Raw genomic sequence first — 26,986 nt, 5'->3', positions numbered from 1 at the left:
AGTGATCTGTTTTGTATCTTAGTGATTTCACTTAATGCACAGAGATTTTAGAATAGAGGTAGCAGCACACTGAAAGTGGAAGAGACTTAAGTTATAGGGTGTGACCACTGATTTCCTGGCATGTAGCTAATATATTCCTGCTATTTTTTAGGGTGTGCCAGACTAATTCAAAGATTCACATCAAACTGGAAACCATTCAGAATCTCTGTAGGAGTATCAGATCCAGTTATATTTTACTTGGCATCGTACCTAATTTTTTTCCTGAAAGACTAGAAAAAGAACTGAAAGTCTGTTGCTTCTGGTTTGGGCTGAATGTAAATTTGATAGAACTTAAATTGTGTGTTATTAAAATTCCTGTTACTTTTGAAGTTCAAACTATTTTGAGACTTTTGAAATTCACCTACTGTTTCTATATTCTGTTTGGTTTGTCTAACAATATTCCTTCTGAAGCTAATTGTAGAAGACCAAAGAGCCTGGTACTTTTCTGAAATTTCCAACATAGAAGCATCCCAAGATATTTTTGGCCACATTTCAGCATTACCATGAGAGAATGATCATACTATATTATAATCATTTAATTGTTGGTTCCCTGCCCCCAGCACTAAGAGTAGAGAAATCAGCCTAATTCATTCATGGTTATAGTCTTTGTTCCTAAAATGACCCTTGTTTCTTTGTCAACTATTGTACTCTGTTTACTATGTTTCCATGATGAATATTTGCTAACCATTTTCCAGCATGCTGCAGAACTGGAACAAAAACAAAATGAATCAGAGAATAAGAAACTGTTGGGAGAAATTGTGAAATACAGTAATGTTATACAAGTAAGTCTCTTTACTTTCTTTAAAAAAAAGGTGAATATTTTATGGGTAATTTGTGTCTGTTAGGAATGCCAAGCTGCATTAAAATTTGGGGATACAACAATTTGTTCTTTGATGGGAATTATGGATATTGTGTGATATTTTCAGTTGATGTTCAGTATAGTATTCTGTATGTTCGCAAATAAGTCTGGTGAGCATACACATAGGAAGTGTACTTATCTAGGTGTAGGTACAGGGTATCCCACCAAAAGGAGGAAGACAGGGAAACATACTTTCTAAAGGTCTATAGTAAAACCCTCCTTTAGAATTAGTGGGACTAACATGTAACATATGAAGCTTTATCTTTGCATTTGGTAGAGAGAGGAGTGTTCATGTTGTACTTTCAGATGGGAATTATCTTTGAGTTGTTATTAAAAGATTTATTTCAATGAGTTGCACCACTGATTTATCTCAGCTGCATTCCTCTCCTGTGCTTCACTTAGATCTTTCAGCTCTTTACTTGCTATTTCTTAATATGCCCCACCTTATTCCAAAAAGAATGCATTTTTTAAAATACATACCACATACACTAAAATGAAATAAATAAGGCGACTGGGTCAAAGAGAAGATAGCGCTTATATGAATAAGGTGACGTCAGGGGGAGGCATGTTTATAAATACCATGTTTTGAAGGCTGGCTAGAAGCCTTTTTGTTGCTGACCTTGCTGTATGGAAAGCATAATATATTATAGCCCTCACATAGGAAGTCCTTACCATAGAACTAAGTCCAGGTTCTAGAAGCACACATGTTCCCAGGAAGAAGACCAGAGAAGTATTCCTCCAATGAGCCCTCATAAAGAGGACACTGCTTCATATAGTAAGCACTAGCCTTAACAACTTATTACAGAAAACACTACAATGAGGTGTTTCATAGAGCTGTTTTAAAAAATAATATCGCCTGATGTTTTGTATTTGGCCAATGGCAAAATACCAGTGTTCAGGACTGTCCAAGCGGCCCTCTGCTGGGACAAGATGAGAGTGCCTGAATCTGCAGCTCCCCTAATGTAGGACTTTATCTAATGAACGATGATACAATACCTGTGGCATGGGTGGGTTGCATGTCCCTTGAGAAAGCCTCCCTAAATAGAGTTTTTCTTAACCAAGTTTTGATCAGAATTAAGTGCCAGCAAGTTGTTTCTTGTCAAGAACCTGAAGTGCAAATGTTAGCATTACCAGCTAGGGGCCAAGCTATGTGCTCTAAAAAGGTGGATTCCAAAGGAGTGGGGCTGGACCATGAGGGTTTCATCAGTTCATGAGATAATTTCTTTCTTATATTGTGGATATTAAAATGACCATTCTGTTTTGGAATGATTGTAATAATAGACAGGAAGGTTGTTTGTTTTAGCTTTCCTACTCCGTAGAATACGGTCTTGGAGAGGTTTTGCAAATGGCACCCAAAAAGTCTGAGAAATGGCACATCCATGCTCATCTGAGAAGGGAGTAGGATCAGTGACCAGGGATTATTGAGGATGCAAAGCCTGCCTGTTCACACAGGAAGAAGTAGGGCTGTCCTTGGCAGGGATGGTTAATAACACTAAGTGGTTTGGTGCATTATTTTAGTTTCTTGGTTATTTTTTTTCGTGTATTCTGTTGTGTCTGTGCAAGAATTGAAAAAATGTTTGGAATTTCCTGGTCTCCTTTGGGACGCTTGGTTTTATCCTATTATTTATCAGTAGATAAAAATGGTTCAGAGGTATCCTCTGGTTTGATTTCTCCATGTGCCCAGTTCATAGGGGACGGGGGGTGGAGGTGAAGAGGAACCCGAAGAAAGTCAGCTTGGAAATTCGATGGTGAGTGTGAAGTTTAAAAAGACCTCTTTTGTTTGACTGGCACCCCAAGTGGTGTTATGTGGGCTCAAGATATAGGTACAAACATACACATGTAATTAACAGAGGATATCAAAGAATAAAGGTGATAATGTCTTTTTCCCTACAGCTGCTACATATAAAAAGCAACAAGTATCTGACTGTCAACAAGAGATTACCTGCTTTATTGGAGAAGAACGCCATGCGTGTGTCCTTGGATGCTGCCGGAAATGAAGGGTCTTGGTTTTATATTCATCCCTTCTGGAAGCTGAGAAGCGAGGGTGACAATGTATGTAAAAATAAAATTAAGAGAGAAACAGTATGTTCATAAAGACAATAATTCTTAATAAGTGAAAGAATCCAGGTAGCACAAAGAAATGATACATAGTTTTCAATCGACACGTTATTTTTATGGTCGTACGTTTAATAGATTAAAAGTATTTATTTACAGTGCAAATTATGCTTGGGAATCATGAAAAGACAAAATTCAAATTAATTAAAAATCATCTTCCAGTTGGAATTCATGTGAAAGAATTTAAGTAATGTTAACATTGGCCGAACCTTTCAAAGGGTAGAGTTTGCTTCCTTTCTTAATCAGGAGGGAGCATGGTTGTAAGGAGAAAGCTATGCTTAGGAAATGTTGTTTATCCCTTTGAATTAATAGAGTAACAATGCATTATGCCAGTATTTCATTTATTGGCTCTATGGTCAGCTGTTTACAGTCTATACATCTTAAAGATGCATAATGTATGAGGAGCTATAGGTGGGCGCTTGTTGATGACAGTATTGAAAATACATTTTGGAATACATGTATGTCATATCATGTAGATTTTAGCAGCTGCTAAAGTATTTTCTGCTAGAAAATTTATAGAGTAGGGAAAATAAAAATTATGTGAAATGGGTCAATACATTGTTATTTATTTTCATTTGTAATAAATGAAGTAGCAAGTGACAGTCCCTAGCACATGGGGAATGCTCCATAAATGCTGAATAACTTTTTATGAATAGAATACTTTGCAAATATTGGGTCAGGTGATCAAGAAAATAGTTGTGATTTAAAAAAAAATTAACATAAAATCCAAGCAATATAAAAATATAATTATTCTGATAGTTTTCTCAGTGCTTTGATTACATTTTAAATATGTTTTGGATATTTCTTATCCTAGAAATGTCCTCTTTTATAGTGAATCTTTTTTTTCTGGTGAATTTTGAAATATACATTCAATTCCACAGGATGCAAACTTCATGGTTTAATTTGGTTAATAAATTATCTGATGATACCCTCTTTAGGTAAGGTTTGGGAGACACATGGCATGCAGGAATGTAGTGCACTTTAAGTCTTGTGTTGGAGTCCTTAAAAAAATAAGTCCTACATGTTTATTTTTTGGCATCAAGTGATGTGTGCTGTGAGCATGATATATATCTTAAGTTCAGTAGGTAGTTAATTACAATCAACTCTCAATTATTTAGGGACTGACTATGTAGTTTATGAACAACCTATGTCTTTTGGTGCCCTTTCTTGTAATGCTTGCTTCCCTCTCTGGTCTCCCACTGAGTAGAGTCCCTGGCTGTAGATGGTCGGTGAAAATCAAACTGTGAAAAAAGCAAAACCTGAGCTCAAGTTCTGAGGGAATATGAGGAAATGATTGGATAAATTAGGGCCTTTAGATTCACTGTGGATTTTATTAATTCATTTTGTTTACTTATTCATTCTGTCTATTCCTCTCCTTGCTCCCAGATGCCTTTATAGGATCAACTGAGAGTTGAATGTAATGAACTATTTCAAATAATTAGTTGTCCTGGGGTGGGGGGAACCTACCACCCAAACACTCCATTTTGGTAAAATGGACAATGTAATTGTTAAGTGCAATATAGAAATCCTCCTTATATAGATGTGCTCCATAAAGCATGGCTAAAACAACCTTTCACATTGCTTTTTGCTGTAACAGCTCATTGTTTTTGCTCACCACTATGTAGCTATTGTGTGTGATTAAGGTTGCTGTGAAAACATAAGCACACCCATAGTCCTCTGTTTGCCGCTTAAATGTATAGCAATGCTCATTTTCTTCCCCAGGAATAGGTGGCATTCCCTAGCAATAAGTATCGTTCTAAAATTCTAAAATGTAGGAAATACTATCATGTCGTAGTAAGTGATTTAATTATTACTGATTTTTCTTAAAAGCGTATTAAGCTAAGAAGAAATTGAAAGGTTCAAAGGACTTTTAAAATTATACTCTACCATTTAGCAAGTAGTAAGTTGTGATTTAGGTTGTAAGTATCCAATAAGATGTTCGGTGACTGAAATGAAACTTAAGAACGAGGTTGATGAGGGGCGCCTGGGTGGCTCAGTTGTTTGAGCTTTTGATTTCAGCTCAGGTCATGATCTCACAGTTTGTAAGTTTGAGCCCCACGTTGGGTTCACTGCTGTACTCTCTCTCTGTCTCTCTCTCTAAAAATTAAACAAACATTAAAAAAAGAAAAAATGAGGCTGATGATAGTCTGGGGAGAAAAATGCTCATATCCTCAAAAATGAGCGGTTTCTATCATTTAAGAACACTTATGCCATATCTTACAGAATTGTCAGTTGGATGGGTTTTGGGGGAAAAGAGATTCAAGGACCCCTCAACTTTCAGCTGTATAGAAGCTCTTCCTTGCTGTTGAATAGTTAGAAAGTCATTGGGGATAGCAGAGTATGTAAATATTTCATTTTCATTTATTTTCCCAAGATTCAGTGTTTGTTTTTTTAATTTTCAACTTTGATCTAAGAAGTTATTACTTCTTAACCTTGATGGTAGATTTTAAAAAGGAGAAAAGCCCAGATCTTCCTCCAGTCAAGAGAAAAATTCAACTCTTAGGGTAAGAGCCTCTTCAAATAGCAAGTAGATTTTGCTATTTTGCAAAACTAGGTCTCTTGGAATTCTAGCAAAGGTAGGACTAGATCCCTGGTGTTTTGGTTTTTATTGCAGTGTTCTTTTCACCAGGCCAGGTGCCACTTCAAAAGAAGGGTAGCTGTCAGTGGCACTGTATTGCTCTTTATTTGCAGTAAAATCTCAACTTGAATCTTACATGACTGTTGCTTAGAACCAACAGAAGTGCTTTTGAAATTGGAATTTTTAAAAGATGATTTTGTACTAGGGTGAGTGTGTCACGGCAGAAAATGATTGCAACCTCAAGTTCTGTATTAAATACATAGCATCTGGGAAGGCATCTGACCACATTGGTGGATCAGCCCCAAGTTCCATATTTACCACTTTATTCAATTAGGTGTAAGTTCCCCAAGAACAGGGATTATTTCTCACATGTTTGTATTCTTTTTGGCACCCCTTACTGTTCTTTTTATTTCTTTTGATTAGTATCTTGTCCATTTCATTTTCAAGTTGTTTTTTTGTTTTGTTTTGTTTTTGTTTTGTTTCAGCTTGGTTACTCAAAGACAGAGGACTTGGAAATCAGTGAATTGATGTTAGATTCTCTTTGTGAATACCATTCTTATGAAACCTTGGTGCTTGGAACATTTTGGCTATATGGCTGGTCTCTAAAAAATATACAGTATAAGGGGCGCCTGGGTGGCTTGGTTGGTTGGGCGTCTGACTTCGGCTCAGGTCATGATCTCACGGTCCTTGAGTTGGAGCCCCGCAGCGGGCTCTGTGCTGACAGCTCTGTGTCTCCCTCTCTCTTTGCTCCTCCCCAGTTCATGCTCTGTCTCTCTCTGTCTCAAAAATAAATAAAAGTTAAAAAAAATTAAAAAAAAATATACAGTATAAGACTTTATGGGTGGTGTTTTAAAATAAATAGAACATATGGATTGACCCAAAGCTTACAGAAAAGTACACTAAAATAGTAAGACTTAGGTCAGTGGATATAGGTGCAAACAAAAATATTCTTTTAATTGAAAAGACACAGCTGATATATATCATTATATTTAGTAGCTTATTGACTAATATTTATATGATGCAGATGAGAATGACATTGTAAACCAAATCCAGTTGTTCCTTAAGAAATTGGAAGATCAGACACAGCACTGGCAAGATGTGTATTAAATCCTAGTATTCGTAGTATGGATGATGATGCGGACTTCTGTCCGGCTCTTGAGAGTTAGAGCCACTTTGATGTCATGTGCAGTAAGAAGTGTGTGTGTGTGTGTGTGTGTGTGTGTGTGTGTGTGAGTTGTAGAAGGGGATGCTGGAAATATGTTTATGTCATGTTGGCTTTTGTATGTTTTTGTTTATTTAATTTTTAAAACTACTTACCAATTTTGGTTCACAGATAGAAAGCAATATAAAGATGTTTCACTTAAAATCTCTTACTCTTTTTTCCATCTCCCCAGTTTTTGCCCCCTGCACCACAGTTAACCTCTGGAAAGATTTCTTATGCATGTACTTTTACTCCTTCCCTCTCCTTTTAACACAAATAGAGCCCACTCTGTTTCCTCACCCTCTCACTTAACACCTTTTCTTGGTGGTGTTCCCTTATCTGTGCATAGAGAGCTTCTACAGTGGCTTTTGTGAGTTAGGCACCAGCACCTGACTGATGATGACTTGAAAGGCAGGTGATGAACAGAGACCAATTCTAGAAGCTACTTCTGCAAACTAAGAACAACTACCCTTCACTCGAATAGTGAACTTGAAGCTCCTCTATTTGAATCTCCAGATATAGTTTGTGACAGCAGTACTATGTGTAAATGTAGACTCCTGTATATAACCCACAAAATCTTAATTTATATTGGAAATATGAAATTATGTTCCTGAAAGTCTTGGTCTAGGTTAAGATACAGGAAGAAGTTTTGTTTATTCTTATTTTCTGAGTCCTGATTTGCTTTTCAGTCTTCTCTCAAATTAATGTATTCTCATATTCAGTTGGTACAAAATATGCAAAGAGAGGTATTGTTTTTCATTTCTGAGATGGTAAGAAATTTCATATGAGAATTAAGAGTATAGGTCCTACAATAATAAGTCTTCTAATGGATTGTCACAAGAGAGACTTTAATAATTCCAAAATTAAACTGTTCATTATCATTAAGAAAACATAACTTTATTTCCCACAATTTGAATTATGAATATAAATTCTTTAAAAAAATTTTTTTTACATTTATTTATTTTTGAGAGACAGAGAGAGACAGAGCACAATCAGGGGAGGGGCGGTGGGGGGGACACAGAATGCAAAGCAGGCTTCAGGCTCTGAGCTGTCAGCACAGAGCCCAATGCGGGGCTGGAACCCTCTAACCATGAGATCATGATCTGAGCCGAAGTCGGACGCTTAACTGACTGAGCCACTCAGGCGCTCCTATGAATAGAAATTCTTGAGGGTAAATTGGTCATCGTTAATGATAACATAGATGAAAAATCAACTTAGACTTACTTCTCTAGAGCATTTCTACCAAAACCAATTAAAAAATATTATGTATATTTTAATTAGTTTTTTAAGTGATCTCTACTCCCAACATGGGACTCAAACTTATGACCTGAGATCAAGGGTTGCGTGCTCTACCGACTGAGCCAGCCAGTCAGTAGAGTCAGTTTTTTAGCTTTTTTTTTTTTTTTTGACTTAAAAATGAATACCAAGTTTAAAGAACAATATTAGTTTGGGATGTTTAAGATAAAAGTCAACCAGGTGCTTAAGGACCAAACAATAAACATATTTCTACCAGGTCATACCTAATTGTGCATTTCCTGAATCCAGATGGCATTAGAATGTTTAATAGATTTCTGAGATTATGGGAAGGATCAAATTTCACACACTTGTTTTTAATTCCCTAGATAATACACATGTATGACATTTTCTCCTCGCACTTGAAGTGGTTCAAATATTTAGGCAGATTGTTTGTGGTGGATGTATTCACTCTCTTTGGTGTGCACATGGCAAGAACCTCGTGTTGAGGCGAATTGTCCTATTTATCGACATTAAAAAAAGTTCTTACTGAAATGGGAGACTAATAAGAAAAGGATCTACACTGGCTTTATGAATCCAGGCTGATAGGCATTATGAACATGATTACATGATCATTAATCAGAAGACATTTTACCTCAAGGAGAAAAAGAATTGAACTAAGATTTGTGTGTTAGGTCAATAATGAGGACTTCTGTGCAGTTGTTTTGAGCTTCAAACGGAGCACCACAGATCCACTCAGTGTCATGGTTGCAACTTATTTCTGATTCCTAGATTGTCGTAGGCGACAAAGTTGTTTTGATGCCCGTGAATGCAGGACAACCACTGCATGCCAGCAACATAGAGCTTCTGGATAATCCAGGGTGTAAAGAGGTAAGTTCAGGTGGAAAGAAAATGAATTTTATATTCATTGTGAGAGAAAAAAAAGTCATGTAGCTTCATTTATTGTTTTCATGAGCATAACCCCAGGTATAGTAATTAATATTCTTAAGATCCACGTAGATAATGATTGCTAGTTTTGGATGGTATTTGTATTGAGGTACATACCTCATTGTCCAAAGTTATCTTTTTTCTCTCTTTTTACCGTTTGGAGGAATAATTTCTGGTATAAAACGGAATGCATAGTTTTATAACTTAACATTTCTTCATTAATAGGTGAATGCTGTTAATTGCAACACGAGCTGGAAAATCACTTTATTTATGAAATATAGTTCCTATCGAGAGGATGTACTAAAAGGAGTAAGTATGTGCTACATGGAACATTTGCCAGAAGAACTGAAGGTAGTCTTACTGAAATTCTACATGCGAAACCTGTGTATTCACTAGTATTCATACTTCAGAAGATGGTTATAGACCTTAATACTCACACTGAGTGTTTCATTGAGTTTTCCTCTTTTTGGAACATATAAATAATCATTAAAAGGCAAGTAACTAGCAGAAGGGTACAGAGTATAAAAACCAGAAAGAGACATCTGCTTCATATGTCTATTTGTTCAGAATTTTCTTGGAAATACAGTTTTATTTTCCTGTTTTCCTAGGGTGATGTTGTTAGATTGTTTCATGCAGAACAAGAGAAGTTTCTGACTTGTGATGAATATGAGAAAAAACAACACATTTTCCTTCGTACAACCTTGCGTCAATCAGCCACTTCTGCTACTAGTTCTAAAGCACTCTGGGAAATAGAGGTGTGTAAATATTTTTGGATTTTAGTAAGTATTTATATAAAAAATATATAAATTTACTAGTAAATCAGATTTACTAGGCTGATTATTTTATTATTATAGGCATCATTTGTGATAAGTTGATAAAAGAGTAATATTTGTGAACTAACTTGTCCTCCTCATTACTATGATCAGTTTGAATTCTTACTACTTTCTTTACCTATTCTCTCTGGCGCATCTCTCTCTCTCTCTCCCTCTCTCTCTCTCTCACATCTAATACGAGAATATACAGATGTTGCTTTTTAAAAATCCATTGGGAAATGTTGCGAAGATTGATCAGACTGCAGGCAATGTGCCTCAAATGGCACTGGAGTTAAGATTGGAATATGACAACTCACTTTAAGTGAAGATAGATATCAGAACTGCACAGTAACTGAGAAGAACATTTATGTCTTCAGGGGATGCCATTTTTATGGGAACGAGGAGACCCATAGTTAAGAATTCATCCATCCTTTAAAAAGTCATTGCCAGTATGACAGAGTAATTAAGAATTGTAAGGTATGGATTTTTCTTTAAAGGATCTTTCTATACCATGGAGGAGATAAGATAGATGTAATTATTCATGAACGAGCCAACATTTGATAAGTTCGATCCTGATGTAATGGACATTTAAGGCTATAGCAGTGATTTGCAATCATTTTAAACCCATCACTCCCCTTTTACAGCATATATTTTGTGGCACTTCCTTTAATAGCTTAAAATAGAATTCATAGGTAATATTATTTATAGATTTTCATGATTAAAAATTGATAAAATGCCTAAATTTCAAAACAAAGAAGAAAAGGAAAATGATTTGTAATAAAATAATATGTATTTCAACATGTAAATAATTGCTTTAGAAGGTATAATATTTGTACGTATCTTGAGTAAACGCATTTGGACTTGAAAGAAGTGGTAGGAGATGAGGATCTGAAGACATTCTATGCAAGTACAGGAAAATGAACGAGCAGGGGCAAATGTGGGCCCTTGAATTATATCTCGTGTTAGAAGAAGTAATAACAGAACATACTTATTTTTCACATGATGAAAAAAAGAGGGAAGTAACCCTGCTGAAAGAGGGGTAACGGCACACATTATAGACTATTGAAACAGAAAATGAGGAAGTATTATGTTTATTCCAGTGAGCTGACCCTTAATTATAATGGTAACATCAAAATAATTCTGTAGGCTTGGTTTGGATAATTCTGCCATGGTTTAGAATAGAGATGAAATTGTACAACAAACATATTTCCTATCTTTATTTTTATTATTTCAAAATTTTTTTTAAAGTTTATTTATTTTGGGAGAGAGAGAAAGAGAGAAGCTCTATTCTACTTTTCTCTGCTTTCTGTTCCAGTGGAATGACTCCAGAACCCTGTTGATGAGGCTTCCTACCCCTGTGATACAGTGGATCACTTAGAAGGCTGTGACTTGCAGGATTTTTGTATCTTGGCCAATGCCTGATGATGCCAAGAGCAGCCTTGCAAAATCATTGTGATAAATGATGACACTCTGTATCTTCAAATTGTCCTTTAGGGAGCTATACGAGCATTGCTAGATGCACTACTGTATAGGATAGGAATTCTTAGTCTGTGATCTGTGGTGAGCTTCAAGTTATTTGTTAACCTCCAGCAATTGTGTGCAAAATCTGTGTATGTATGTGAGATAGCCGATAGACTTGAGCATTCTCAAAGGTATCAATGCCTTTGTCAAAGGAGTTAGAGTATAGCCAGTGTGATTTGTAAAGGATTTGTGGAAGAAGTTTGAGAACTTAGCCTTTTAGGATGGGTAGGTTTTTGATCACAGGGAGAGTGTTTTTAAGACTTCATCCACTTTGAAGTATTTTCATAATTATTATCTTACTTGAGCTATCAGAGTAGGGGATTCCTAGATGCCGGAGTCTAGCAAAAAATATTAGAAAGTTCTGTATAGCAGCACACAGAATTTGAGGCTGGGGGCAGGAGTCTAAGTATGGTCAGTATTAACAAAAAGAAGGTAACCTGTTGGGGGAGAATAATGAAAAGTTCTCCTGGTACTTAATCTTCAAAACAGTCTTATGAATTAAAATCATTTGGACATGATGAAACTGGCTTGAAGATGTTCAGTTGCTTGCTGTGATCATACCCTAGTAATTGGCAGAGCTGGGGCTCAAACACAGTCATCTTCAGACTGTAAAGCCTAGGATTTGCTGCTGTGCATCAGGTCACCTGGCGTAAGCAGCTGCTTCAGAGCACCTTCTTTTGTACTCACGGAGCCTGGTGGCTCAGCATCTGGGCCAGTTCCTGGCTCAGCCAGTTCCTAGGACAGATATGAAAGGACATGGTATTAGTAAAAAAGCATCCACGGATAGGGCCAAGAATTAAGTTAGTTGAGAAAGCTCCAGGTCTTGGCATTTGTGGTTCTCTCTACCTGGAATGATATCTTCCAATCTCTCTACGTGACTGTTTATTCTTACCCTGCGGGTTTCAGCCACCATGTCATCTCTGAGTGGCCTGTGCTAATCACTACATCTCAAGAAGAAGCCTTCCCTACCTCCTCTGTCATGCGCTCTGTTTATTTCCTCCTAGCACTTGCCAAATCTTATGTATTAAAAGCTCTAGTCTTACTCATTGCTGCGTCCTATTGTCTAGAAGAGTACTTGGTGCATAGTAAGCTTTTAATAGGATTTGTTGAAAGAATATTTGAGTAACAAATGGGGAAAAACCCCACAGCATTTCCAGTTTTGGCCTGGGAAACCTGTCTTTTGGAGTAAGGCTGTATTTGCACAGTTAAGGCATGAGCATCATGCATGCATACAGTAAATTAACTGTTAGGTCTCTTGCTCATTTGTGGGGGAATTTTGTTTTTCTGCCACATTGTCCTCTTATGAAAACATATTAGATTTGACAAGTTAGTATTAACAGGCGAGCACTTTGTGTAAAATGTTGGCATTTGCTTGCCAGCAACGTGAGTATCTTTTAGCCTTTATTGTTGTTGCTCTTTTTGTCTGTAGGTAGTTCATCATGACCCTTGCCGTGGCGGTGCTGGACAATGGAACAGCTTGTTCAGATTTAAACACCTTGCAACTGGGAACTATTTAGCTGCAGAGGTAAGTCTAATAGATAGAGTACTATTAAATCTCTGACTCTGGATAGTGACATAAGCAGTTAGGCTCTCCAAACATTGCTATATTTGTAGGAACAGTCATACAAAATTTGACCATTGCCTATTATGATCTGGGCTGGCATATAAATTATTCTTAATATGTAAATATTAGTTGAAGCCTTTAAATAATCTTTGTCTTAAAAATTAAAACAACAGTAACAACAGAACACTGGTTGGTTTCCTTTAAGGTTAAGGGCAAGAGAGTATCGATTCAGTCTAAACTTTTGTATTTAGCTTCATTCTTTCAGAATGTCTGCATTGGAGACATGATCAATTCATTTTTGGTGTAGTAGAGCCTTGATCGTTTCAGGCCGTTTTCACGGAAACTGGTTTTACTGGCTTTTATTGTTCAAACTGTTGGAGAGGAAAGGCATTTCTTCCTGAGACACTGAACAGTCCTAAAACTGCTAATAAAAATGGTAACAACAAATAAGGTCCTTCCTTTCTCCACTACAAGCATGTTGACAATCAGGTAGATAGGAAGAGTGGGAAGAAGCAACAGCTTAGATGTTTTAGAAATGATTTAATTAAAGTTTGGCTATAAAATGCAAAAATAATTTTGAAGATACTAGTTTTTTTTAGATGTATGAAAATATCCATCCATTCTACTCCCCTCAAGTCTGTTTCTGTTTTTCAATTTAGAGTTTCTTTTGGGATTCTAAACCAGAATTTGGCCTTAGAAATTTTTAGTATGACTTATCTAACTTGTGGTTTCGGATGTGAGGGAAGATAAGGAAGTGGGGACGCAGAAGTGATGAGAAAAAGGTATGGGAAACAGGAAGTTTCCGTAAATGTGCTGACCCCTGTGTAAACCAGCACCTGACACCATTACCCTTTACATCCTATTAATCTGTGGTAATTTTCTTCATAGTACTTACCACTCTCTGACTTATGGTACATTTTATTTTTTTGGCATTCTCTGTCAGAATGTATGCTCTCTGAAGGCAGGGGGGTTTATTTTTTTATTTTTATTTTTTTTACTTTATTTTTATTTTCTACATCACCACTGTGTCCCCAGCATCTAGGGCAATGCCTGGAACTTAGAGAGCATTTGATGACTATTTCTTGAATGAATGAATGAATGAATGAATACAAAGAAGCTATTCAGGCTTCTGTAAGCTTAGAGGATAGGAAGATTTGGGGATTTGTATTTGAGAGGAATTTGGAGCCATATTTGGGCAAATTAATCTCTCTAAGCTCTAATTTCTTCCTCTGTAAAATGGGGATAATCACAACATTCATAGAATACAAGTATTAAGAGAATTAAATAGGGTAAAGGGCTTGGCATAATGTGTGCCTCATGGTGGGCATCTGGTAAGTGGTGCCGGCATGATTAATTTCATTATGAGAAAATTTACTATATAAAATTTACTATATATTTATACTATTTACTATAGTAAATAGCATAAATATAAATACTTTTATTATTATTGATGAATCTGTTCAAATAAATGAAATATAGCTTTGCCGTTTATGGGCTGTTTACACCTTGAATGTTTTGAAGTAACTTTGTTGAAAAGTAATGCTTTGATGTAAAATTAAACAGTAAGGTGGAGAATCTTGTCTAAAATAAGAATTAGAAAAGTCTATGGGATGTCCTTTAAAAGATAAGAAATTCGTATTAAAATTCTCTTGGATCTGGTGTTAGTGACTCTTCTCCATAATTCAGCTTTCAGTCAATGGCTGTTGTAACTATGGACATTCTCTAGAAAGCTGACATGATTAAACATTATTAGTTTTCTTAGTTAATTTCTACAGTTAAAACTTGTATCATTGATAATTCAAATGACTAGATTATTGAAAATTAAATTGTTTATTAACTTTAATGAAGATCTAAGACCTCAATACATAAAGTAGTCCATTAAAAATTGAAAAATAGAAAGCAGCTCATTCCTTGAAAATAATTTGAAAGCCTCTTTTCATTCTATCTCTAGAGGATATGACTTTAAATGCCAGATACTATACTGTCCATTAAAGATTCTGGTGTACTTGTAGGATCTCTGCTTTGACCTTTAATACTTGAGATAGCACTTTTTTTTTTTTTTTAGGAGAAGGTGAGAGAAGGAGAATTAAGCATTAAATACATATCTGAAAATTGAAAAGCAGGAATTTATTGTCTACCGATTTTAACAGAATGGGTGCTTCTGTGTAGTATTCTAACTCAAAAGAAGAATCTTAGCTTTAGAATATTGGCATCCATAGGTTGGGGTTTTATATTTCATATGTCAGCTCAGGTCAGAAAAGGTCCTGGTACAGTCACATCTCAGCACGCTTGTCATACGGTGTGAAAGTGTCTTCAGGTGTGGCAAAAGCACATTTATTATAGTCACTATGACTTGATAAAAACATTGATTTCCAGTTTTAATTCCACAGCAGATGGATATAGCCTCTGACAACAGTTAAAAAACAATGTTGGGGCAGCTGGGTGGCTCAGTTGGTTAAGCATCCAACTTTGGCTCAGGTCATGATCTCACAGTTTGTGAGTTCGAGCCCCACGTTGGGCTCCGTGCTGACAGCTCAGAGCCTGGAGTCTGCCTCAGATTCTCTCTCTCTCTCTCTCTCTCTCTCTCTCTCTCTCTCTCTCTTTCCCTCTGTCTCCTCCCCACCCCATCACTTGCACTCTTTCTCACTGTCAAAAATAAATAAATAAATAAGTAAATACATATTTAAAAAAAGAAGAAAAAACAATGCTTATCCTTTTTATCATTTTGCTTTTTAAAAATGCCCAGGTCTTTAATTTCAAATCATTATTCATGTCATTGAGTTATGGTAAGGAGCTCCTCGCATGTGGATTTGTAACTCCTAGCCTTATTTATTTTGTTTAATTAGACCCTTACTTATAGGAGAGAAAGGGCTCTATGGCTTTTATTTATTTTGCTGTTTCAGTTTCATCTTTAATATCTAGATACTACTTAAACAATAAGATACACATAATAGGATGTTGAAAATGCAGGAGTTGGGAATAATTATTTTTGGAATTCATAGCAGCAACAGACATTCTCTTTAAGATGTCATACTGTCTTTAACATATACTTTTTAAGTGCCTGATAAATGCATAGCATGGTAGAGGATGCTGCAGATAGGAAAGGAAGCAGAGGAGAAAATCTCTGCCCTCAAAGAATTGACCTTCTAGTTTGGAACACAGTGTACAATAAATGGCCACAGGATGGTCAGAGGCAGGATCATGTCAGTCAGGTGGAGTTGTGAGGTAAGCCAAAGGAGGCTCTTGTTTGGGGCAAACTTTTCCCTGGTTCTCCAAGAAAGTAATAGACACAGGTTGGTAGAGAAGCAGAAGGACAATCAAGGAGGCACAGACAGGGTTGTGGAATGTTCCACATCATCAGCAGACAATGTAAAAAGGGAGGCTTGGCTCAAGGAGAGGGGTTCTAAAAGGAATTATTGAGTGACAGATCCCTTTGCTTGAAGATTTTGATTGAAAGGTTTGGATTTGATGTAACTAGTAATAGGAATAACGATTCAAGTAGTTACCTTAGAGGCTGGGGATGGACACCTATTTGCAAACATTTGATAGACACCAGTGATGTCACTAGAAAACTCAATTTCCGCCCTCAGAGAGCTCTGAGTACAGTGTGATAAGTGTATTGTAGCAATAGGAATAGTGACGTGCTGACAGGGAAGCACTAAGGTGCCGAGGAGGTACAAGGAATGGTGAAGAGGCTAGAGGAGGAGCTGCCTGATGGATGAGTAAGGCAGGTGGGCAAGGAGAGTGTGCAGGCGGCGAGGACAGCTTTTGCACAGGCAAGGAGGTGTGTGGTATTCTACAAACTAGTTTTATATGGATAATACATATGTGTATCACACACAGGATACGTGTGAGTTTGGATGTGGTGCTAGAAGGTTGGGGGGGGGGGCAGAAATGTAGGAAGCTGATTTTTTTCAGGCTGTATATATTAAGTTAAGGAGAATTGGTTTTATTTTATTTTTTTTTAATTCTTTTTTCAACGTTTATTTATTTTTAAGACAGAGAGAGACAGAGCATGAACGGGGGAGGGGCAGAGAGAGAGGGAGACACAGAATCGGAAGCAGGCTCCAGGCTCTGAGCCATCAGCCCAGAGCCGGACGCGGGGCTCGAACTCACGGACCGCGAGATCATGACCTGGCTGAAGTTGGACGCTTAACCGACTGTGCCACCCAGGCGCCCCGGTTTTATTTTAAAAGTAAAGAGCAGTGTTCTAAATAAATTTGTGTTTAAAGATGACCACTCTAGTGTTGCATTGTCCAGTGCGGTAGTCGCTAGCCACATGTTGGCTGTTTAAATTAAAATAAGTACTATTAAAATTAAAAAGCCAGTTTGTCAGTTACACTAGCCACATTTCAAGGGGCTCAATAAGCACATGATATTGGGTAGCACAAATACAGAACATTTTCCATCATCACAGGGAAAGTTCCAGTGGATAGAACTACTCTGGAGCGTTTTTAAGAAATTTTAATGTTTATTTATTTTTGAGAGAGAGACAGAGTGCGAGGGGAGGGGAAGGCAGAGAGAGAGGGAGACAGAGGATACAAAGCGGGCTCTGGGCTGACAGCAGAGAGCCAGACACGGAGCTCAAACTTGAGATCCATGAGATCATGACCTGAGCCCAAGTGGGATGCTTAACTGACTGAGCCCCCCAGGCGCCCTACTCTGGAGCCTTTGTAAAGCAGCTGGAAGGGATTGCCTGAGAGGCAGGGAGCCCAGATAGGAGAGAAAGATCTGATACCATCAGGGTATTTTGAGGATTTGAATCAAGGGGGTGACATTGGTAATGGCAAGAAGGCGAACGGGAGAATACATTTTTAGGACATTGGAAGCAATGGAAAAAATGGTAATCCATGGAATGTTAGGGGGTAAGGAGTAGGATTCTGGCTTTGGAGAACTGGCGACGTCATTCACCAATTTAGGGAACATGGGAAGGGGTGCAGTGTTGATGAGGAAAAGAATCCATTCACTTTTGACTATGTCTAATTGGAAGTGCTCTAAAGTATACAGGTGAAAATGCCTGATAGGGACAGTGTTCACATCTTCTGGAAGTTTGGGGACTGGTGCACCTGGAGAAGTAGATGTAGTCATCGTCAGCATGGGTGTGATCATCAGGGAGTATGAGGAGAGTGAGGAGATGTTTGAAGGTGGAACTGTGGGGAATGCCAGTTTTTAAAGGATGGGCAGCAGATTGGGAGGCTGAGAAGTCAAGGAAGCAACTGGAAGGTCAAATGGGCTGAATCACAATGTCAAGCAAGGGAAGATAGGCTTTCAAGAAGGAGGGAGTGCTACCGAAAAGGTCAGGAACAAAATGTATTTACAGCATTTGGCAAGAACACAGTCATCTGTGGTTGAGAGCATTTTCAGTGGAGACTGGAATCCGGGGTGGGGGGTTTGGGGAGAGGAATAACAAGGGAGCCAGGAAGCGGAAGGAAAGGTGAACTGAGTTTTCATATCATGGCCGTGCAGGAGAAGCAGTAATAAAGGGAAAGCAAGTCCTACTAGACAGGTTTTTAAAGGTCTATTTTAAAAAAATTAGATGAGAAGGGAACTGTTTTTACATTATAGGGAAGTTCCTATTACAGGAGCAGGATTTGGCAGTGAAAAGGCTCTTTTCCCTCATCCTTTCCGTTCTCAACACACATATTGATAATTTGAAATATTACTTTTTAATGTGCTTGAGGCATTTCTGGCAAATTGGATTATGTAATTCTTGAATTGCCTTTGACTATATGGTGTTTATATTGGCCAGTGTGGCAAAGACAGCCTAGTGTAGTGGGGGAAAAAGTCCCATGTATACTGCTCACAGTCTCTCTGACTTTAAGCAAATATTTGACCTCTCTGAACATCGGTTGCCTTGTGTGTAAAAAAGATGATTGTATATATTACATGGGATTCTTTTGGGATTAAAGATGATATGGAATGTTTAGCACTTTGCACATAAAATGTATTCAATAAGTATTAAGTCCCTTTCCTTCCATTGAGAAGGAGGGGACAAAAAATGTGGAGTAGCATTGTTTATTATTACTATCACTACTCCTACTATTATTGATTGTAATTTTTTTCCAGAACTGGTATTTCTTTGTAAGTCAGATGACTGAATGGGGGGAAGTTTAGGGGCTCACCACGGGATGCCTTGCGCCTAGAACGGAGTCTGATATTTAATTTATATTTAGTAAACACTAGATAACCTAAAGGATCAATCAGAGAGAGAGATTGAAGGTCTGCATCCAATCATTTCACTTTACAGAAGAAGGGACCCAGGCTCTGAGAGGCGATTTACTTTGTCCAAAGTTAAAAAAAAACAACAAACAAAACAAAACAAAAAACAAGATAATGATGGTCTTTGGGCTCAATGCTAGACTTGCATTGCTTCATCTATACCAGTGGTTCTCACCAGTGGTGATCCTGGCGTATTTGGCAATGTCTGGAGACATTTTTATTGTCAGAACTGGTGAGAGGGAGCTACTGGCATCTAGTGGGTAGAGGCTGGGGATGCAGGGAAACATCTTGTAATGCCTAGGATGGCCCCCACCACAAAGAATTATCTGGCCCCAAATGCCAATAGTGCCAATGGTGAGAAGCCTTGACCTATGTCTTACCAACATTACACAGGCATTTATGGACTGCCCACTGGGTGGAAGCACTATTTTGATGTTGTGAAGAAAACAAAGGTTATTAACCATTGGTCCTTATCATTGGGTGTTTACAGTGTAGAGGAGAATGATATGAATTCAGTCACTGGGACATCTCCTCTGCATATGCATCTGAGACAACTGATTTTGTGTAATGTTAAAATTATTGACATCCATAGATGACCATGTTAAATCTCACAGGGAGTTTAAAGGGCTGCAACCTTAAATCTAAGCACAAATGAAGAAAAAAAAAGAAAAACCTCAAAATTTTACTTAAACATATACTTCCTAAACATGATATTCTGTTTTAACTTCCAGGGTGGCCAAGTTTTTCAGAAAAATGTCAGTAAGGCGATTGCTTGTATAGAAATGAAGGGGACACTATCCAAAGGAAATTAGACCATTTCATATGCTGAGGCTTCTGTAGTTTAATTATAGAGACAAAGCACATAAACTGCAAGCTATTTAAGAATAGCAATAGGGGTGCCTGTGTGGCTTAGTTGGTTAAGCGTCTGACTTTGGCCCAGGTCATGATCTCACAGCTTGTGAGTTCGAGCCCGGCGTCAGGCCTTGTGCTGACAGCTTGGAGCCTGGAGCCTGCTTCGGATTCTGTGTCTCCCTCTCTCTCTGCCCCTCCCCAGCTCATGCTTGCATTCTGTGTCTGTCAAAAAATAAATAAACTTAAAAAAAAATAAAAAAGAATAGCAATACAAATGTAGCACTATTTTGTTTTGGATAATTCAAAATTTATTTTTGAGAAATAGCCAATGCTAGAAACTCATGGACAACATGTGGAACAAAGTATTTAATTGTGAATTAGATAATGAAGCCAATTGTGGCTTTGTCAGATACTGTGTTACAGTACATTTACAGTACCGTATTGTTAGGTCTTCCTGTGATGTCAGTTTCCATGGGGCCAAACAAGAAATAAGGTAACATGAGGGGAAGGAAGGTGAACAGCCATGTATGTTTGCATTTGCATTTAATGCACAGCACAATTATAAGCACACTCATTGACATTTGCCCTAGATCCTTTACTTGTGTCAATAAACACCAATGTCTCCTTATTGGTACAGGAGAGTTCACAACCATATCAATGGTCAATGGGGGAGAAGGTAATTTTATCATATTTTGAATGGGATGATATGAGAGCCTCAGTAAATAGTTCCTCCATAGTCAAGGGAGCAATTATAAATCAAGTATCACAATTTCTGATCTGCTGCTTCTCCATTTTCTTTCTTTGGATATTATTAAAGCAACAATGATCCTTTCCAGAACAAGATAGATTGGGTAGTGCAAATAATTTTACTTGTTAAAGATTTTGTAATTGCCCTTTCAAAGACAACTAGCTTACTTGTTTGTAGATAGGCCAGACTTCCACCAGGTGGCAGTAAACACTTATTTCCTGACTATACAACTGACTTTGGATTTAATTAATTAGTTAAAAACTTAGTACTCTAGAACCTGTCCATCATCATAGAACCTTATGAATCTCAGGGCTATAGTTTTAAATATCCCTATGTTTAGTTTGCCATCAACTGTATCAGCCACAGTTTATGAAAAGGGCCTGGTTTGTATGTTTGTGTGTGTAGGCATATATATAAATAAGGACAGTAGAAGAATATATATACCAGACCCTATACACATACGCATAACTGTTATATGTCAAAATGCAAATCATGCCTGGCACATGTTAGCATCCAATAAAGATTATTTTTCCCTTCTTTTCTTTTCTAGACTTGTCAGTCAGAATAATAGATTGTCTCTGAAATGCCAGTCATTGGAAAGAAGAAGATAGATAATTATTTAAAAATACACAAGTGATGATTTTAATGTTACATATAATAAAAGTTGATCAAAACACATTTCATCATAAAACAAGTAACCTTTTTGTTTTAAGAAAATGAACGCATTGCTTCTCGGCCTTTTGGCTAAGATCAAGTGAAGAAAATGAACGTGTATTAGAAGTGTTGTGTCCAGATGGTGTTGTGTTCCATGGAAAGTTGTGGTTGTCTTTCACTTGATTGTGGTACCATCGTGGCTTTCACTGCCCACGTGTTTATGATAGTTCTGTGTCTCTCTCTCTTTCTCTGCCACCTTTCTATTCTGACTTGTGTCATGCTTTGCTTGACTTCTTTGTAGCCTCTTTGGCCATTTAAATGAGAGCTCCCTTCAAAGGTTTAGTACTGGGTGTTTTTGTTCTTCATATCCTCTCTCTGTCACTCACTCCCTTGGCTTTACTGGGCCATGAATTTGAACTCAGTTGTCCCACTGCCATTGAAACTCAATAACTATATCCAAGATTGAATTGTTTCCCCATAAAACAGTGCAGCTTTCTTAGTTAAGTGTTAGAAACTTGAAAGTGATGACAAACATATTTTTCTCTCTCAGTTTACACATTCAGATTCTACTGACTCTGGCTCTGTAAAATCTTCTGCGTCTGCTTTTTCCTTTCCATTTCAGCATGATTATTTCTGTCAGGGCTTTGCTGCCTCTCACTTGAACCACCGCACTTGGTTACTTTCCCTCTTCCATCCTTTGTCTCCATCTCCTACTAACCATGGCCAATGAGGATTTTTAATGCAATGTTTCAGCAAACATTTCCCCAGTGATATGCAAAATCTTTCTGAAGATGTGAACCCATTAGCCTATGGTTTAATGGCCCCATTGGTCTGGGCTGGCTTGGATCCCATCCCTCCTCGTTATGGAGGCAGGAGAGAAGTAACATGCTATAGTAAGTAAAGGATGTAGCTTTGGAATGGTCAGACCTCTGCTCCCAGTGACCCTGCCACTCACCAGTGGTGTGACTTTGCACAGAGGACTTCACTTGATGTGCCCAGGGGGCTCATCTGTAAAGTGGGGGTGAAGAATCCATTCTACTATGATGATTATAAGGGGAAATGAATTAACCTTTAAAAGGATATAAAAAGTATTCCATAAGTGACATTTATCGGTCTTCTCTGAACAAGTCTTATTTTTTACCCATGTGGCGTTATCTTCCCTGCATTTCCTGTCTTCTTCACTCCTCTCCTTCTCTGCAAGTTAAATTTCTACCCATCCTTCAAGGCTTATCTCAGATGCTCCGTTCTCCATGAATAATTCTTCAATAAATTTGCCCACCACGGATCCCTCCTTCTTCTGACCTATATTATTTATAAATTATTCATTCTTATCTTATATCTCTTGTCACATTCTATTTTATATTACAGCTAGCTGTATTTATGTCTTATTTTCCCTCTTAGATTGTAAGGTCTTGTGGTCAGGGACCACATTCTTTTTGTCTTTGCTAAAATACCATATGCCACAATGTTTTGCCCATTATAGATATTCTATTAATATTTATTGAATAAACGATTGAATAGCATATTAGGTCTCTCTCTCTCCAATGCCAGATTTATAATTTATTTTTTAACATAAGGAAATATTTCCTTTAACGTCCTAAAAGATTCAGGAATCTTCACATGACCATGTCTTTTTTCTTCTTCTTTCTATTAGAAATAATCTTTTTTTGGTTCATCCTGAGTCTAATTACTTTAATAATTACTGCTATTATTTCATTTAGAGAAGGAAAGCATCAGTATAACTAAAACATCCATTAAAGCATATATTTATTTGGTCTTCAGTTAATACTGATAAATTTATATAGTCATAGATATATTTGGGTGGCTTCTCCTCCTTTTTCTCTTTCTTCCCCTCTGCTTCCTCCTCTTTCTCCTCATTATTATTATCCTTTAATGAATTTACTGAAGCAATAACTCCATATTAGTTATTGGAGAGACACAAAGATGAGGCAAAATCTAACTGACCTATCACTATCTTTAGTATTGTTGCCAAAGACTCGAGTTACAAAATTTAATGACATATAATTAGTATGATTAGGCTTTGGTCATAGACTTTTCTCATTTTACCTATGAGGACCCTGAATTCCAAGGTGGCAAGGTTGGCTGAGTGACCTTTTTTTTTTTTTTTTTAAATTTTTTTTTTTCAACGTTTATTTATTTTTGGGACAGAGAGAGACAGAGCATGAACGGGGGAGGGGCAGAGAGAGAGGGAGACACAGAATCGGAAGCAGGCTCCAGGCTCTGAGCCATCAGCCCAGAGCCTGACGCGGGGCTCGAACTCCCGGACCGCGAGATCGTGACCTGGCTGAAGTCGGACGCTTAACTGACTGCGCCACCCAGGCGCCCCTGAGTGACCTTTTCTATAAAGCTCATGGGTGTGTCTTCACAGAGCAGAGTCTGAAATTTAGTTCCCAGACTTCCCTTAGGGATTATAACTGGGTGACCCAAAGTGGATGAAAAATGTGAAGACTGAATTTCAGAAAGTCTTGGTGATAGAATATAACTTATATTTCAGAGGGCATATGTGATTGTGTGTTTGACTTAGGTATGTTACTTCCTGTTCCTGTACACATTTTAGTTAGGCTACATCATGGTTCCAGTATGAATTTCCGTCACAGTGTCTGTGGTGAACTACTGCAATGCTTAGTGAATAAAAACTTGGATCACAAGATATATCCATGTTTAAACATGTTGCATATCTTTTGGAAGTAACTTAGCTATCATTTTAGTATGCACAGTTTTTTAATTTGAAAAAACATCTGAATTCTTCAAATTGACAACAAATTAAAAAATACAAAACAGTGATACTTGGCTAAAACAGCCGGGTAAACCCCTCCCGGGCACTATGCTGGAAGTGCCATCACTACCAAGTAAAAGTGTGTCTTTTTGTGTTTGATTAATCAGTAGACAGGGGGCCAGTTAATTCACTATCTTTTTGGCTTTCTACCTTTCACTCTTGGATTTCAAAAGCAAGAATAATCCCATTTTGGGATTAATTCTTTTATTTGTAATTCAAGGGAATTTAAGGAGCCTGAGAAATGTGTCTCCATAGAAAAAGAAAGTTCAGCCTCAAATCTCCCCAATTGCTGGCCTAGCACTAACAGGCAATTTGTAACTGGATTCCCATTTTCTTACCCCCTCCCTTGCCTCCCACTGTTAGTCAGTTCTAAAACCTGAGAGACTGCAGTCATGTGACTCTTGGCTGGCTTCTGCTTTCTATCCATTCCTCTCCCTTGGACCCTCTCCCCCACACTTCCTGATTTGTTTAACCACAGTTTAGTTTTATCTGATCTTAGATTTCATATAAATGGAGTCATATGAGTGGCTTCTTCTACTTACAACATTTTTAAGAATATATAATTGACATAACTTATATTAGTTTACATGTACAACACAATGATTTGGTATATGTATATATCGTGAAATGATTACTACAGTTAAGTCTAGATAACATCCATCACCATACATAATTATAAAAAATTTTTTTCTTGGATGAGAGCTTTTAAGATCTATTCTCTTGGCAACTTTCAAATATGTAATACAGTCTTGTTAACTATAGTCGCCATGCTAGGCATTATATCCTCACGACTTACTTTCTTGTAAGTGGCGTTTGTACCTTTTGGCAGCCTTCACCCATTTCACCCAGTCCCCATGTCCCACCTCTGGCAACCCACCAATCTGTTCTCTATGTATGAGCTCAGTTGGTTTTAGATTCCACATGTAAGTGAGATCTTATGGTATTTACTTTCTGTGACTTATTTCAATGTTGTCAAGGCCCATCCCTATCGTTGCAAATGACAGGATTTCATTCCTTTTTATAGCTGAACAGTATCCCATCGCATATATATTTTTGAGATCCATCCTTGTTGTTATATCTGTAGCTCATCACGTTTATTGCTGAGTAGTACTCCATTGTTTGAATATTCCACCTTTTATTTATCCATTCTCCTATTATGTGGTAAGTATTTTTGTCTAAACCTAATTTCTGGCCATCTTTTATGTCCCTACTGTTGTTTTATGTTTTTTCTCCCCTGCTCATTGTCCTCAAATGAATGTGTCAAGTGTTTTAGTTGATTTTTCGTGGGGTATGGTAACCTCTATATACACAGTTTGTCAGCTGAGCAAAACTTTATTTTGTATTATCTTTGATTATTGCTTGTGTATTCTGTTAATTTTCTCTTTCCCTTTTCAGGGCGCTGGTTATCTGTTAATTGATATGCCCTTCTCTGATCCTCCATGGCTATTTTCTTTTTCCTAATTTTTAATTCTTTATATCTTTCCTCTGTATTGAGAGGTGCCTGTTTATTTTTTTTTAATCCCTCATTTGCTATAGCATTTTTATTGCTGTCAACATGGAGTTTAATTTTGTATTCACTTTTCATTTTTAGTGAAATCTTTCTTAATTTCTTTTTATAATTCTTTATATTTAATATTATTATTTACGTAATTAATTCTGTGTTATATTTTAGCTTGTTGTGTAGTTTGTTGTCTTTACGTAGAGGAAATGTTTACTTATGCTTTCTTGAATATGCCAAACCATTTCCTGAAAATTTATTTTGCATTATACCATAGAAAATATTCAGAAAGGCTCTGTAAAAAGAATTTCCCCTTCTAACATGCTTTTTAATCAGTCCCATGTTGTTGTTTTTTTTCCTTCCTTCCTTATTATCCTCAGCAAGTGGACTCTGTGCAGAGCCAGATGGATTGAGTAGATGGTCTTTTTATTCTATTTTTTATTTATTTTATTTTTGCTTTAATTTTAATTTTATTTTATTTTAAGTTTATTTATTTATTTATTTATTTATTTATTTATTTTTTTTATTTTTGGGACAGAGAGAGACAGAGCATGAACGGGGGAGGGGCAGAGAGAGAGGGAGACACAGAATCGGAAACAGGCTTCAGGCTCTGAGCCATCAGACCAGAGCCTGACGCGGGGCTCGAACTCACGGAGCGCGAGATCGTGACCTGGCTGAAGTCGGACGCTTAACCGACTGCGCCACCCAGGAGCCCCTAAGTTTATTTATTTTTGAGAGAGAGAGAGAGAGCATGCATGAGTGGGGAGGGGCAGAGAGAGAGAGAGAGAGAGAGAGAGAGAGAGGAGAGAGAGAGGATCCCAAGCAGGCTCTGTGCTGTCAGCCCGGAGCTCAATGTGGGGCTTGAATTCATGAACTGTGAGATTATGACCTGAGCTGAAACCAAGAGTCGGATGCTTAACCAACTGGACCATTCAGGTGCCCCTTTTCATTCTATTTAAAAAAATATCTTTTTGGGGCGCCTGGGTGGCGCAGTCGGTTAAGCGTCCGACTTCAGCCAGGTCACGATCTCGCCGTCTGCGAGTTCGAGCCCCACGTCAGGCTCTGGGCTGATGGCTCAGAGCCTGGAGCCTGTTTCTGATTCTGTGTCTCCCTCTCTCTCTGCCCCTCCCCCGTTCATGCTCTGTCTCTCTCTGTCCCAAAAATAAATAAACTTTGAAAAAAAAAATTAAAAAAAAAATATCTTTTTAAATTTTTATTCATTTTTGAGAGACAGAGAGAGAAGGAGGCAGGGAGAGAGAGCATGAGCCGGGGAGGGGCAGAGAGAGAGGGAGACGAAGAATCTGAAGCAGGCTCCAGGCTCTGAGCTGTCGGCACAGCTGTGAGATCA

General features: G+C 37.6%; 1 protein-coding gene across 2 annotated transcripts in view; it reads left to right on the top strand.

The window, feature by feature from the left end:
- Positions 1 to 26,986, top strand: part of ITPR2 (inositol 1,4,5-trisphosphate receptor type 2) — a 508,158-nt gene that overhangs the window by 110,302 nt on the left and 370,870 nt on the right. For both annotated transcript variants that reach the window (XM_043561419.1, XM_043561418.1), the window contains exons 4-9: positions 735 to 821; positions 2,792 to 2,950; positions 8,818 to 8,916; positions 9,199 to 9,282; positions 9,582 to 9,728; positions 12,736 to 12,831. In XM_043561419.1, coding sequence (XP_043417354.1) covers positions 735 to 821; positions 2,792 to 2,950; positions 8,818 to 8,916; positions 9,199 to 9,282; positions 9,582 to 9,728; positions 12,736 to 12,831 — 672 coding nt within the window. The remainder of the gene's footprint in view (positions 1 to 734; positions 822 to 2,791; positions 2,951 to 8,817; positions 8,917 to 9,198; positions 9,283 to 9,581; positions 9,729 to 12,735; positions 12,832 to 26,986) is intronic.

Source organism: Prionailurus bengalensis, chromosome B4, assembly GCF_016509475.1.
Source record: "Prionailurus bengalensis isolate Pbe53 chromosome B4, Fcat_Pben_1.1_paternal_pri, whole genome shotgun sequence".
Taxonomy (NCBI): Eukaryota; Metazoa; Chordata; class Mammalia; order Carnivora; family Felidae; genus Prionailurus; species Prionailurus bengalensis.
Note: the sequence above shows the minus strand (reverse complement) of the source record. Positions and strands in the feature narration are given on the sequence as shown.